At 44.9% G+C, this 14,354-nt stretch overlaps 1 protein-coding gene across 7 annotated transcripts in view; it reads right to left on the bottom strand.

Moving 5' to 3' along the window:
* The window catches only part of CEP85 (centrosomal protein 85), a 32,251-nt gene extending 24,405 nt beyond the window's left edge, over positions 1 to 7,846 (bottom strand). For 6 of the 7 annotated variants that reach the window (XR_569522.2, XM_040619041.1, XM_040619044.1 and 3 more), the window contains exons 1-2: positions 7,691 to 7,846; positions 1,387 to 1,582 (exon numbers count right to left, since the gene is read on the bottom strand). Coding sequence is in view for 6 of the 7 variants with exons in the window: in XM_040619041.1 (XP_040474975.1) it covers positions 1,387 to 1,573 (187 nt within the window). In the remaining variant the exon portion in view is untranslated. The remainder of the gene's footprint in view (positions 1 to 1,386; positions 1,583 to 7,690) is intronic. The other variant, XM_008694564.2, reaches the window with a different exon arrangement.
* Between the last annotated feature and the right edge of the window lie 6,508 nt (positions 7,847 to 14,354).

Genomic DNA, 14,354 nt, shown 5'->3' with positions numbered 1-14,354 from the left:
ATATGGTGTTATCACTCTAGTCAGTAGACAAATTTCCAGGCCATTTAAAATAATGAAATTCGATTGAGGGCCTCTATTACCATCTTCTTGGCCTCTTACTTCTTGTTACTACTACTAATCTTCCATTCTTTACCAGTACCACTTTTCTCTCTCCTCACTCCATACATCAATTCTGAAGAGATATTTGCTAAAATAAAAATGTATTTTGGAGGGTGTCTGGCTGGCTCAGTCAGTAAAGCATCCAACTCTTGATCTGGGGTTGTGAGTTCAAGCCCCATACTGGGTGTAGAGATCACTTAAATAAAACTTTTAAAAAAATGTATTTTGGTATAGGTATAGAGGCTTATGCTTATTTCAAAATTCAAGTTTGAAAGCTGAAATTTTTTTGTATTATGTCACATGTCCTATCACCAACATCTTTTTTATCAAAATATTAAGACCATAAATAATCGAATGAGAGACTACTGAAGACAAAGCCATCAGAAAAGCAGTGAGTTTTGTTAGAAATTGCTACATCCCCAAAATTTGTGTGTTAAAACATAACTGCCATGTGAAATTATACGATCCAGCCCTAAAACAGTGTATATGGCATATAGCAGATGTTCAACAAATATTTGCTGAAGGCATCTTGAACGGATTCAACAAACACTTTTCAAAATACTTAATCCATGCAAGGCAGTTCCTAGGAGAACACAACAAATATCTAATAAATGTCTGCTGTAAGGCACTGCAGGATTTTAAAGTTAAATAAAATATATCCTTAGTTGAAAAAATGTACCCCTCTCTTCATAAATACCCCAGAATTCAAAAAGCTTTCTATCCTACTTTCTATTTAAATATACCATATCTACTTAATATGTCTACTGAATATATATATTTATTTATATATTTATATATGTTTAACATATATACTAAATATATGCACTTAGTATTGAGCTTTCAAAGTCTTGTCAATCCATTCTAAAGATAAATTCCTGAGTCTCTAGTGACAACGTAACTGAGACTGTTGGCATCCAAGAAGAATTCCAATCTTTGTGGGCTAGCAGATGACTGACCCACCCACAGGACTACAAAGACAACATAGAACACAGTAATTTATGCTGTGTTTTTCTGATTTCAAATGGAACTATGTTCCAAGTCATTCTGTTCCTTCATGTGTCCTCCCCTCCCAAATATATCATGTGGTCTTCTTGGAAGCCATGTAGGACCAGAGATAAATAGTTGTTCTTTTGGAGAGGGCTGTTTTTCTATTCAATATAGAGTCATGTTATTTTTGTTCTTTAAATACCAGCATTTCAGTGAATGTTTGTTTGCTAAGTATTTCCTTTAAAGGAAATTTCTGTTATGAAAACACAGACCAAAGGTCAGAAAACTTTGACTACTCACCTGGTGAAGTGGCATGAGAGATCCTCTCACTTGGGTATTTCTCCTGCATGGCCATCAACACTGTTATTTGAGCCAGCTGTAGAATGAAGGAATAACCAGTCAGATCTCTCCACTGTCTTTTAATTCCTTGTAACTTGCTCCCATTCAGCTGAAACTGTCCAAACCACACAGGATTCGTCTTCCACATGTTTTACTCCTAAAGATATTTTTTAAAAAAGATTGTATTTATTTATTTGAGAGAAGAGAGAGCATGAGCCGGGGGGCGGGTGTGGAGGAAGAGGGAGAAGCAGACTTCCCAGCTTAGCAGGGAGCCCAACGTGGGGCTCAGTTCCCCTGGGACGCTGGGATCATGACCTGAGCCGAAGGCAGATGCTTAACTAACTGAGCTACCTAGGCGCCCATCCTAAAGATATTGTTTAAGGCAAAGCAACTTCCAATACTTCATCCTACTTCTCTTCCTAAAGTAAGGGAGAGAAAATCTAGAACCAAATGGAGATTCCCAATACTGATCCTATATGTCCTAGAACCCCTCAACTGTTGCAAAAATTAAAAATAATATTACTTTTATTTTTTTGTAAAGGTTTTTATTTATTTGAGAGCGAGAGGGCGAGAGAGAGAGCACAGGCACGCAAGAGTAGAGAGGAAGGGCAGAGGGAAAGGCAGAAGCAGGCTCCCCAGTGAGCAGGGAGTCTGATGACTCCAGGCTCAATCCCAGGATCCTGGAATCATGACCTGAGCTGAAGGCAGACGCATAACCAACTAAGCCACCCAGGTGCCCCATAATATTACTCTGAATTAACAAACTTTACTATTGGGGCGCCTGGGTGGCTCAGTCGTTAAGCATCTGCCTTCAGCTCAGGGCGTGATCCCAGGGTCCTGGGATCGGGCTCCCTGCTCTGCTGGGAGCCTGCTTCTTCCTCTCCCACTCCCCCTGCTGTGTTCCCTCTCTCGCTGGCTGTCTCTCTGTCAAATAAATACATAAAATCTTAAAAAAAAAAAAAAAACCTTTACTATGGATTTTCTTAGCCATGGAAACAGGAAGAGAGTGGGGTAGTGAAAGAACTAAATAACCAAACCAACAGTGAAGTAGTATAACTTCAATTATGATTAACATAAATTCCCCAACTCCTCCAGTAATGAAAGCTAATTATATGATGCACAAATAGAATTCTTGGTCATAAGCAGAACCCCAAGTCTCAGCTGGGAACATAAGATTTTCTTCCCATTTCCTTACTTCTTAGAACATTTATATTTATTCTAATGGTAGGCTGTGAGAATTCAGCAAAAGTCTGATTACTATCTGTGTAAACAAAAGCTTTAATTAATGTAACTAACAATAGCAAATAATAATAATATCTTATATTTCCATAGTACTTGAGAGGCATGGCAGTACAGGGAAGTGGTTCAGAGTATGCAGTTATGATCAGACAGCTTGGGTTTGAAGTCTGACTTAATTAGCTATGTAACCCTGCACAAATTTTGTAATATCTCTGTACCTCAGTTCCTTCATATAAAAGTGAGGAGGGGGGGGCGCCTGGGTGGCTCAGTTGGTTAAGCATCTGACTTCGGCTCAGGTCATGATCCCAGGGTCCTGGGATCAAGTCCCATGTCGGACTCCCTGCTCAGCAGGGAGTCTACTTCTCCCTCTCTGCCTTACTCATGCTATCTCTGACTCTCTTTCTCTCAAATAAATAAAATCTGGGCGCCTGGGTGGCACAGCGGTTGGGCATCTGCCTTATGCTCAGGGCGTGATCCTGGCGTTCCGGGATCGAGCCCCACATCGGGCTCCTCTGCTGGGAGCCTGCTTCTTCCTGTCCCACTCCCCCTGCTTGTGTTCCCTCTGTCGCTGGCTGTCTCTATCTGTGTCAAATAAATAAATAAAATCTTTTTTAAAAAAATAAATAAAATCTTTAAAAATAAATAAATAAATAAAAATTAAAACGAGGATGGGGGCACTTGGGTGGCTCAGTCGGTCGGGCATCTGACTCTTGATTTTGGCTCAAGTCATGGTCTCAAGGTTGTGGATGGAACTCCGTGTCAGGTTGTGCATTCAGCAGCGAGCCTGCTTGAGATTCTCTCTTTCCCTCTCCCTCTGTCCCTCCCCCAGCTTGTGGAGATGCACCCACTCTCTCCCTCTCTCAAATAAATAAATCTTAAAAAAATAAAATAAAATAAATGAAAATGAGGACAAGAGTGCCTGGCTGGGTCTGTCAGTTAAGTGTTCAACTCTATCTCAGCTAAGGTCTTGATCTCAGGGCTGTGAGTTCAAGCCCTGTGTTGGGCTCCATGCTGGGTGTAGAGCCTATTTAAAATAATAATAATAATAAAAATAAATAAAAATGAGGATAAAGACAGGACCTAATTCATGCTAATTCATTTAGAATTAACTCACAACAGTGCCTGATGCATATTAAGTGCTTAATTATGGTTTTTTTTAAATTATTACTAGGTAGTTTAAATCAATAAAAAGTGGCATATGATCATCCCTGGAAGATAAAGTATGAATTTAGAAAATGAATTTACAAGAGCCCCCAAAGAGTTTGGGACAAACTCAGTCAACAGATCACAATTCTTAGAAGTAAAATTCAACTTTGGTAAGAAAACAAAGGCTATATGGGTACTATTTCTCTAATGTGCTTTACTGACCTCTATAGTTTTCTCTTAGTAACAACAACCCAAACCTTTGCTAATTGCACTGCATCTACAACAGAAATGGTACCATCCCCTGAAATCCCAGGTCTTCACATAGTGGGCAAAAGACAGTTGTTCGGTAAAAGCTTCGATTTATAGCTATTATCATTTAGTGTGTTAATGGCGACACAGAAGAATTAGATTATCTACCTAGCAGTGATATCAAATGGTCAATATCAAAATCCCTTTCTTCATTCATTTCTTTAAGGTATAACAAAATGGTAGTAGGTCCACTGGACTCTGAGACCTTTCCAAATTCAGAGGAGTTGAAAACAGGATGACAAAAAAACTCTCGGTTAAACAGAGTTACTCTAGAGGCGCCTGGGTGGCTCAGTCGTTAAGCACCTGCTTTCGGCTCAGGGCCTGATCCCAGGGACCTGGGATCAAGCCCGCATCCCCGGCTCCCCGTTCAACAGGAAGCCTGCTTCTTCCTCTCCCACTCCCCCTGCTTGTGTTCTCTCTCTGTCAAATAAATAAATAAAATCTTAAAAAAAAAAAAAACACCCAGAGTTACTCTATAACTCGGCAATTCCATTCCTAAGTATATGTTCAAGAGAAATAAAAACATATGTTCACACAAAATTTTGAACACGAATGTTCATAGTAGCATTATTTATAATAGCCAAAAAGCAGAAACAACTCAAATGTCCATCAACTGATAAATAGATAAATTCCATTTATATGAAATGTCCAGAACTGGCAAATCCATATAGACAGTAGATTAGTGGTTGCAAAGGACTAAGAGGAGGGAGGTGGGGAAATGGGGAGTGACTGCTAATGGATATGGTGTTTCTTTCCAGAGTGATCAAAATCTTCTGAGATTAGATAGTGGTGGCGGCTGCACAACCTTGTGGATGTGAATTGTACACACATAAAACTTTTATTGTGCATGAATTTTATCTCAATTAAAAAAAAAACAACTCCCACAAGTAGTAAAACAGTACGGAAGAGATAATTCTTTTTTTTTTTTCTTAAGTAGGCTCCAAGCCCAGCATGGGGCCCAATGCAGGGCTCAAACCCACAACCCCCTTCAGGGGCGCCTGGGTGGCTCAGTTGTCAAGCATCTGCCTTCGGCTCAGGGTGTGATCCCAGGGTCCTGGGATCAAGTCCCACATCGGGCTCCACGCTCCACTAGGAGCCTGCTTCTTCCTCTCCCACTTTGCCTGCTTGTGTTCCCTCTCTCACTGGCTGTCTCTGTCAAATAAATAAATAAAATCTTAAAAAAAAAAAAAAACAAACCTACAACCCTCAGATCAAGACCTGAGCCAAGACCAAGAGCTGGACGCTTAGCCAACTGAGCCACCCAGGTGCCCCTGGAAGAGATAATTCTTTTTTTTTTTTTTTTTTTAAGATTTTATTTATTTGACAGAGAGAGAGACAGCCAGTGAGAGAGGGAACACAAGCAGGGGGAGTGGGAGAGGAAGAAGCAGGCTCATAGCAGAGGAGCCTGACATGGGGCTCGATCCCATAACGCCGGGATCACGCCCTGAGCCAAAGGCAGACGCTTAACCGCTGTGCCACCCAGGCGCCCCTGGAAGAGATAATTCTTGACTTTTTCCTACTAAGTTCAGAAGTAGATGAGCTACTGATAGTTTTTAGGACCATTTGAAAGACATAAAGATTTCCTGAAATAAAAGTGAGAAGTGAATGTACAAAAAGTAACAAAAATAACGAATTATACAGCCAAGAAAGGTAGCAGTGAATGGAAGCAGACAAAAGAAACACCCAACATTGATGGTTTCTATCTTCAAAGCCCTTTAAACTACCTAAGTATTCATTCAACAAATTTAACATGTATTGAGTACTTACTACCCACAAAGCACTGTGCTAAACACTCTATTACAGGTATAATGCCATATTTAATGCTTACAATAAATGTATATTTAATGTAATATACATTTATTACAATGTAAATATACAATAAATGTATATTTAATACATCAAACTTACAAGGCAGTTACTATTATTACCCTTATTTATGGATAAAAAAATGAAGGTTTAGAGAAGTAAAGATCATATAGCTAGGAAGAGGCTTCAAAGACAGGACTGTGCTCTAATGCTACAGAGAGTCTAGTCAGCATTCTTCCTGTGTGTGACAAAAAGAAATGAAGTTATGAAGGCACCAGAAGTTGGAGTTTCTGCCTCAGACACAGCCAGAGCTGCAAGCCCCAAAGTAGTTAGGAGCAGGGACAGCTCATACAATTTCTTCATGTTGCCCTTGGTCACCACTCAGGCTCTATTTCCTGAATTGCCACCCAAGAATTAGGTTTTGACTATTATAAGTATTTCTCCCCTTGAAGAATTATAATCTTCACACTTGGCAGAACGTCACACTTGGCAGCTGTTGAGAACCACATCAAGACAGGAAAGGATTTGAAGGGATACACAGCTGACAAAAGCACATTAAGAATCTCACACCATCGCACTATTTTCACGACCCCGATCATTCATTAAACCAGACCTAAAGAGAAGCCAAATCCTTCCCAAGAAGTTGCCTTTACAAAGTCCTGATACCTACACCACCACCAGACTATTATAAAACCTGCAAGGCCTAAGGGCAGGTAATGAGGCATGGTTACCTTAATCATCCTGGTATCATCACCCGTCCCTACCTAGCACACAGTATTCGATTCATCAACCAAAATTTACGGAGGGCCTACTATTCACCTGGCTCTGTGCCAAGTGGTGGGAATATACCGGTGTAAAAGACAAACGGGATTCTGATCTTCCTGTTTTACCGTGAAGGAGTGCTACTGAACAAATTCGCTGTAACCCACTGAACTTGTAGTCCATCCAAAGCACCAGCTCCTCCTTTCTAGAGCACGGTGCTCTAGGCAATCCGGATGCTCCTGACATTTTAGGTCAGATAAGTCTTTGCTTGGGGCGGGGGGGGGGGGGCTCCCACATAGTCGGGTGTTTCGAAGCAGCCCTGACTTCTACCCACTAGATACCAGGAGCAATCCCCGAGTTGTGTTAACTGGAAATGTTTCCTGACACCGTCAAATACCCCGTGCGGGCTTGGAAACTCCAGCCTAGCGCCTTCACAAGAGCTGTCTTGTCCCCCAACCGTAAGTCTCTATTCATCCTGTAACCCTCAGCCCCCAATTCCCTTCCACAGGGAGGCCTCCCTGCCTTCTCGGACTACACCGGCGCCTTCTGCCTTCGTGCTGTGTACTTCTCCAGCCCACACCACGGAGTGCGAACCGAGTCGTCACCCGCTTCACGTCTGCTCTTCTCCCCGGACCGTCTGCTCCGCGAAGGCAAGCAACGTGCTTCCCTCCGTCCCCTCCCCCGGAGACTGGCACAGGGCCTACCCTTTACAAAGGTAAAGCAACGGCTGTGAACGATGGAGAAAGCCACGCGCAGAGGGCAGGGAGGAGAGCGAGTGGCGAGGGGGCGTGTGCGGGGCATTATTTTAGGAAGCCCAGCGAGTGAGAGACCCAGAGGGGAAGGGGACGGCTTAACAGCTCCGCGCATGCGCTTCGCTCTCCCGCGGCCCCAGAAGAAGGTAAGTCACGAGTGTGTGGGGCTCTTCTGGGGCTCCTCCGGGTCTCCCCAAGGTGGGGCGGGATCTCCCAGCCCGACAAGGGCTCCCGAGGGGAGGAGGACTTACGTAGGGCCGAAAGCGGACGGCGAAATCCCTCACCCAGGGACGCCGACTGCGGCCACCACGTCAGCCGCGGGCGGCAATTCAGTCCCTCAGCTCCCCTAACGGCCGTTACACGCCCGCCAGGCCGCGCGCCTGAGAGCGCGCGCCGCCCCGCCCCGCCCCTTTCTGCCCGCCTGCGGCCAATCGGGAGTCGGGCCGCGCCGGTGTCCCGCCCCCGCACGCTGCGCCCGGCGCGCGGAGCGGAGGCATCTCTCTGCGCATGACTCCGCCGCTTCTCGGAGCCTTCTCTTCAGCCCCTTGCGCGGTCTCGCCTGTGGGCGGAGCCCTCGTCCCTTGGGTCTGGAGTGGCTTGCCGGGCTTGGGCTATTCGAGGAGCTGGAGGCCAGGGAAAATCATTCCGAAGCTCCCCCAAACGCACCTGCCCCACCCTTCTCCCATATCCCCACGGCCTATCCGTACTCCCACCTGAAATGAAGCAGGGGGTCAGGTTGTGGTCCCGAGTTAGGGTATGGCCTGGGTCACTGCCATGTCAGGGTTAGGGCTGTCTGTGGCTGGGGTCAGGGCTTGGGCTGGGTTAGGGTCAGGGGTCAGACTGTGACCAGGACTCAGGTTGAAGGGTAACTAACGGATCGATCTTGCCTCCTTACCTAAACTCGGTCCCCAGGAAAAGAACTAAGTTCATTTGCATTAATATATACTTAAGAATCAGACTGGGGAATTGTTCAAAGGAGGAATAAAGCCATCAGCCGAAGGACAGTGAAAAATTCAAGGCTTCTAGAAACCTGACTTGGGAGGGAGAGGGATTAAAAAGTTGTGTGATTTCTTAACTCTGAAAAACCAGACTTAAAGAGAGTTAATTACCGGATGAAATTCACCCTGGATTAGGACTCTGGAGATGTGCTCCAAAATTCTATTCCGCCCCACTGCCCAGCTTCATACAACATTTTAAAGTAAGCATATAGAAGGCATAAAATAGATTTAATGGATAATGAATCTGGGTATGATGTGACAGATGCATTTAGGGGGTATTCTCTGAAATTAGGACCAAATGCTTTTGTTAAAACATCTATGGTAAGGATAGGTATCTAAATGAATAAATGTGTGGACTAGTGGGTAGGAAGTAGACTGATGGGTGGTGGAAACATCTACTTGATTGCTCCTATTTTTTTGTGAAAAACGTCTATGAAGAGGGAGGGAACAGGGAGGACTGAGAAGAACCAGTAGGATTTGAAGAGTTGATGCAGGTAATGGAAGACAAACCTGACTGGAAACACAGTGGTAGTGCTAAGATTTAAATTTACAAGGGCAAACAGTGCATTTGTACAGCTTTCTCCAATGGATTTTTTTTTTGAAGATTTTTTTTTTTAAATAATCTCTACACCGAAGAACTCACAACCTGATCAAGAGTTGCATGTCTGACTGAGCCAGCAAGGTGGCCCAGATAGTTGTATTTTATTTTTTTTAATTAAAAAATTTTTTTAAATATTTTATTTTATTTGTCAGAGAGAGCGAGAGCGTGAACACGCACAAGCAGGGGGAGCAGCAGGCAGAGGGAGAAGCAGGCTCCCTGCCGAGCAGGGAGCCTAATGCAGGACTTGATCCCAGGGATCATGACCTGAGCCGAAGGCAGATGCCCAACCAACTGAACCACCCAGGCGTCCCCAGATGTCTGTATTTTAAAAGTAACCCAATTATCATACTACTAATTTTCAAATGTGAGTGAGTCTTCATATTTTAACAAAGATTAATTTCAGAGAATATTCACAATCAATTTTTGATAAGAGATAGTCTTAGGGGCGCCTGGGTGGCACAGCGGTTAAAGCGTCTGCCTTCGGCTCAGGGCGTGGTCCTGGCGTTACAGGATCGAGCCCCACATCAGGCTCTTCTGCTATGAGCCTGCTTCTTTCTCTCCCGCTCCCCCTGCTTGTGTTCCCTCTCTCGCTGGCTGTCTCTATCTCTGTCGAATAAATAAATAAAATCTTAAAAAAAAAAAAGAGTCTTAAATCTTCGGTTACTCTATTATTTTAAAAAGACTTGCTGGGGACACCTGGGTGGCTCAGTCAGTTAAGCATCTGCCTTTGGCTCGGGTCGTGATGCCTGGTTCCTGGGATCCAGCCCTGAGTCAGGCTCCTTGCTCAGCGGGGAGCCTGCTTCCCCTCTGCCTGCAGCTCCCCTTGCTTACGTGCTCTCTCTCTCTCTCTCTGACAAATAAATAAATAAATACATCTTTAAAAAATAATGATGTACTGTATGTTGGCTAATTAAGTTTCAATAAATAAATAAAAATAAAATGCATACAAGTAATAAAAAAATAAAAAGATAATGTTAAGAAAGCATGTAATCCTGTGCTCTGGCTGCCATAACAGACTTACTGAAAGGGGTGCCTGCATGGCTCAGTTGGTTAAGTGTCTGGCTCTTGATTTTGGCTCCGGTCATGATCTCAGGGTTGTGGGCTCCAGCCCTGAATTGAGCTCCACAGCTAAGCAGGGAGTCTGCTTGAGATTCTCTCTCCCTCCCTCACTCCCCACTCTGTGCTCCCTCCCTCCAAAATAAATTAATCTAAAAAAAAAGACTTGCTGAAAATTTAATAAACGTCAATGGAAAAAATAAAAATTAAAAAAATTAAATGTCAATGGAACTATCACCTGACATGACTGAGAAAGAGTTACCCAGGTATGTTCCACCTCAGCTTAATCAAAGAACATGAGAAAACTATCTGTATCTTAGTTATAATCGTATCATTAGAGCCACCACTTTCGCATGCGTTAGTGTTGTCTAGTGGCTTATGTTATAAGCATCTATTGTTACACAGCACAGGCTTCTTTCATGTGGTCGACTAAGTAGTTTTAAGTTCAATAGCTTTCTTCTTTACTTAATTTTGTTTTATTCTATTTTGTAGATACTTAGTATAGTATAGTCCGTAATCTTTTGCCTTTATCCTTCAGGATATATTTTATTTTTAAACATTTTATTTATTTATTTATTTATTTGAGAGAGGGAGAGTGCACGAGGGGTGGGGGAGGGGCAGAGAGAGAAGCCAACTCCCCACTGAGCAGGGAGCCTGACACAGGGCTCACATCCCAGGACCCTGAGATCATGACCTGAGTCAAAGGCAGATGCTTAACAAGGCAGACGCTTAAACAGCTGAGCCACCTAGGTACCCCCAGGATATATTTTAAATAACAGCATGGGTTAATGCCTTCACCAACAGGTCTATTTAAATAGTCTACTCATAAATAAATAAACAAACTACTCCAGACCTATAAAGTGAATATGAATTCCCAATGAAAGGTAATTACTTGCATGCTGATTTAATAAATGTGTGACTTTGGTGTACATAAAAAATAATACGTATTGATCATCTGACTTAATTCTTTTCAGGAGCTGTGAAAGCATTAAATTATAAGAAAAGTCCTTGCAGATGAAATGTTAGGACTGTTAAATTTAGCTTTTATTGTTGTTTGTACCAAAATATTTTCCCAAGAAATTAATTTCCAAAATGATCATAGATATCAATCAAAAGTAGTATTTCAAAAACAAACAACAAAAAGAGGCCTTCTTGTGATTTTGTGAAAGTGCCACCTCTGCGAACTTATAAAGCCTGTCCTGTTTCCTGGTCCATACCACCTGCACTCAACTGTCCTTTCTGTAGGGTCCAAAGACTGTGTCTTATGTACTGTTGAATCCCCAGGGCTTAACACAGGAACAGGCAGGCACATAGTAGATCCCAGCCCATTTTTGAATGGATAAATGATAGTAGCACAAAGACTGCTCCCTATATCCACCTCTACTAGGAAGGGGGGTGCTTATGAGGTCAGGAATAATTAATAGGCAGGATAATAACATATGGAATCATTTAATCCTAATTCTGAAATTGAATAGTTCTTGCCCATTCTGCAGAAGAAAGGAGACAGGGGGCGCCTGGGTGGCTCAGTCAGTTAAGCATCTGCCTTTGGCTCAGGTCATGATCCCAGAGTCCCGGGACTGAGCCCTGTGTTGGGCTCCCTGCTCAGTGGGGAGTCTGCTTCTCCCTCTGCCTGCCATTTGGCTTGCTTGTGCTCTTTCTCTCTCTCATCAATCAATCAATCAATCTTTAAAAAAAAGAAGAAGAAGAAAGGAGGCAGGACCAGTTGGCCAATGCCCAGGAACCTTCCCTGGAACCAGAGTCAAGCAGAGATCATCTGGTCAGAGTCTTTCACATATAAGGGAACCAGAACCCATACAGAATAAAGTACTTCTCACATATACACGTACCCTGTTCGTCATAAAGCGCTGAAGCTTTGTAGTCAGATGACACAGAAAAGGAAAGTCAAAGTAGAACTCCTTGCTGTTTATTGGCCATTCTCTTTGCCCAGCCCCCTACCACACTGCACAGCCCAATCCCGCCCTTGGAAGAGTTCCAGAGATGGGAAGGGATGGTGGGATGAGGAAGCACAGCTTGAGGCTCAGCAGAGACATTTCTTACCAGATAGTAGTTGGGACACGCACGGGTTCCATCTTCACTCCCTAACAAAAGGACAGTCTACTCTCTCCCTAAATCTTCCTCCACCCCACCCTTACCTCAGACAATGAAACTCGAAGCCAAGGGCTAGAGTTGGGGAAAATATCTGGGCAGGACTTTATCCCAGCATCAAGCCTATCACCATCAAAAGAAAGATAGTCATCTAGGCTCCTGCAGGGAAGAAAGAAATGATTACAAATAGGATTCAGTGGCTTTGGGAGCCTGGGAAACATTTTAGGTTTAGATATTCCACTTTGGAGGATTATTTAGTAATCCATTCATGCATTCTTTCAAAAAAGCTTTCCTGGGACCCACTGTCCCAACTGTCTGACAGTCCCTCTCTTAAATTGGGGGTGAGGCAGATGGAGTCCAGGGATGAAATGCACTCTCTAGTTCAATGGGGACCCCACTCAGCCCGCCTCACTTATTACCTGCCTGGCCCTAACCCTCTGAGTCATTTCTGGATAGTCTCAGGTTCTGATGAGGTGTAAAACTCTAACTGTGACTACCAACAACCCCACAATGACAACTGCCATGTATTGCTGAGTAAGCTGAGACTTGGAGAAGGTAACTGACTTCTCCCAAGTAACACAGAGTTGAGCAGAGACAGGATCCAAGACCGGCACCAGCCAGAACCCAGTGTGCACCCCCAGACCCTGGTGCAGCTACCAGATTTTCACACCAATCCCTGTGCACACCTGCCAAACACCTGCTGCTGGAGGCGTTGGACTCTGAAACCGCACAGTAAGAAAGATTGAATTTAAGGAACCACCCCGACAGGATTCCCATTGTTTCATCAAGATTGAGAGAAAGGGCTGACCCTTTGTTGAAGCAGGGCCTCAGAAGGGTTTGCTGATGACCCTTTTGCCTCTAATTAGAATGGGCTTACTAAGACGGGCTTTCCTGTGAGGGTCAGCTCTTTGGAAGACTGTTACAGAATAGAAAGAAGAGACTATTCCAGACCGGCAAGGAGAATATACAAAAGCGGGCTGGCACAAGGGACAAACAGACTAGGAGAAGAGTGAACTGGTGTGGCAGGAAAGGTGGGAATGGGAGGAGAGGAGAAGTTGAATGAGAACAGGATCCGTGAGGGGAGGGGACCCCTCCAGAGCAGAGGAGAAGCTGAGGATATAGATTTGGGGAGGATATGGACCTGGATTGGGGGAGAAATGTAGGACAAGAAGGTAGGACGGGTCTCAGAGCAGGTCAGTGGGAGGCTCTGCAAGAGGAGTCAAGGAGGCACCTAAATCACCCAGTTACCGCTTATCCAGTTGGGCCCGAACCCCATTCAGCCCGCGCCGCTCTCCAGGAGCTCTTGCGCCGGGATCTCCCAGGTGAAGTCTTCTGCCTACAGGGCTGTGGGGGACACAACCTTAGGTTAGCGAGACCGGAGACACCAGGGAACTAGGTGTGGTCCCCGAAATCCCGCCCCTTAGATCACTCTACTGGCAGTTTGTTCCACAAACCCCGCCCTCGGTTCCTCCCCTAGCAAGATAAGCCAATCCCCAGCACCGCCGTCCTCCAGGCCCCTCCTTAATCCCGCCCCCAGGGTGGCAGCATTGGCATATTGCTCGGCTCCTCCCCAGTGGCCGTCCCCAGTGGCCGCCGCCAGCGGCGCCAGGCGGAGGCTGCAGGGACTGCCTGGATCTCCCAGGGCTGCCTGCTTACCGGCTGGCACGGGTGTCCCTTCCGCTCATCACACAAGGTCACTCGGCTGTGCAGGTAGAACGTGTCGTTCGTCACGAAGTGGAGCGGGTTGAATGAAGGCCAGCGTCACTGGCAGAGAGGCCCCGTTGGCCCGCAGCCCCTGAGCAGCTGGTTTGCTGACTGGGCAGCTGTGGGGGGGAGGCAGCGTCACTCCCTGTTTGGAGTCCAGGCTTGGGCCGGCTGTGTGGACGCAGAAACATTGATTTACCCCTTTTCGCTGGTGCTGTTTGAGTGCAGATGCTGCGTCTCCTACTGAGAACTTCACATGCGTTTTTTCATTTCATCCTCACATCAATCCTAGGAGGAAGACTAGACTTTTGCCCCTTCCCCTTTCTTTCTCTCTCTCTTTCCCCTGACTCCTTTCTTTCCTCCCCCTCCTCTCTCCTTCCCTCCCTCCCTTTTTTTCCTTCTTTCCTCCTTCCTTCCTTCCTTCCTTCCTTCCTTCCTTCCTTCCTTCCT

Source organism: Ursus maritimus, unplaced genomic scaffold (genome assembly GCF_017311325.1).
Source record: "Ursus maritimus isolate PB19 unplaced genomic scaffold, ASM1731132v1 scaffold_32, whole genome shotgun sequence".
NCBI classification, from domain to species: domain Eukaryota; kingdom Metazoa; phylum Chordata; class Mammalia; order Carnivora; family Ursidae; genus Ursus; species Ursus maritimus.
Note: the sequence above shows the minus strand (reverse complement) of the source record. Positions and strands in the feature narration are given on the sequence as shown.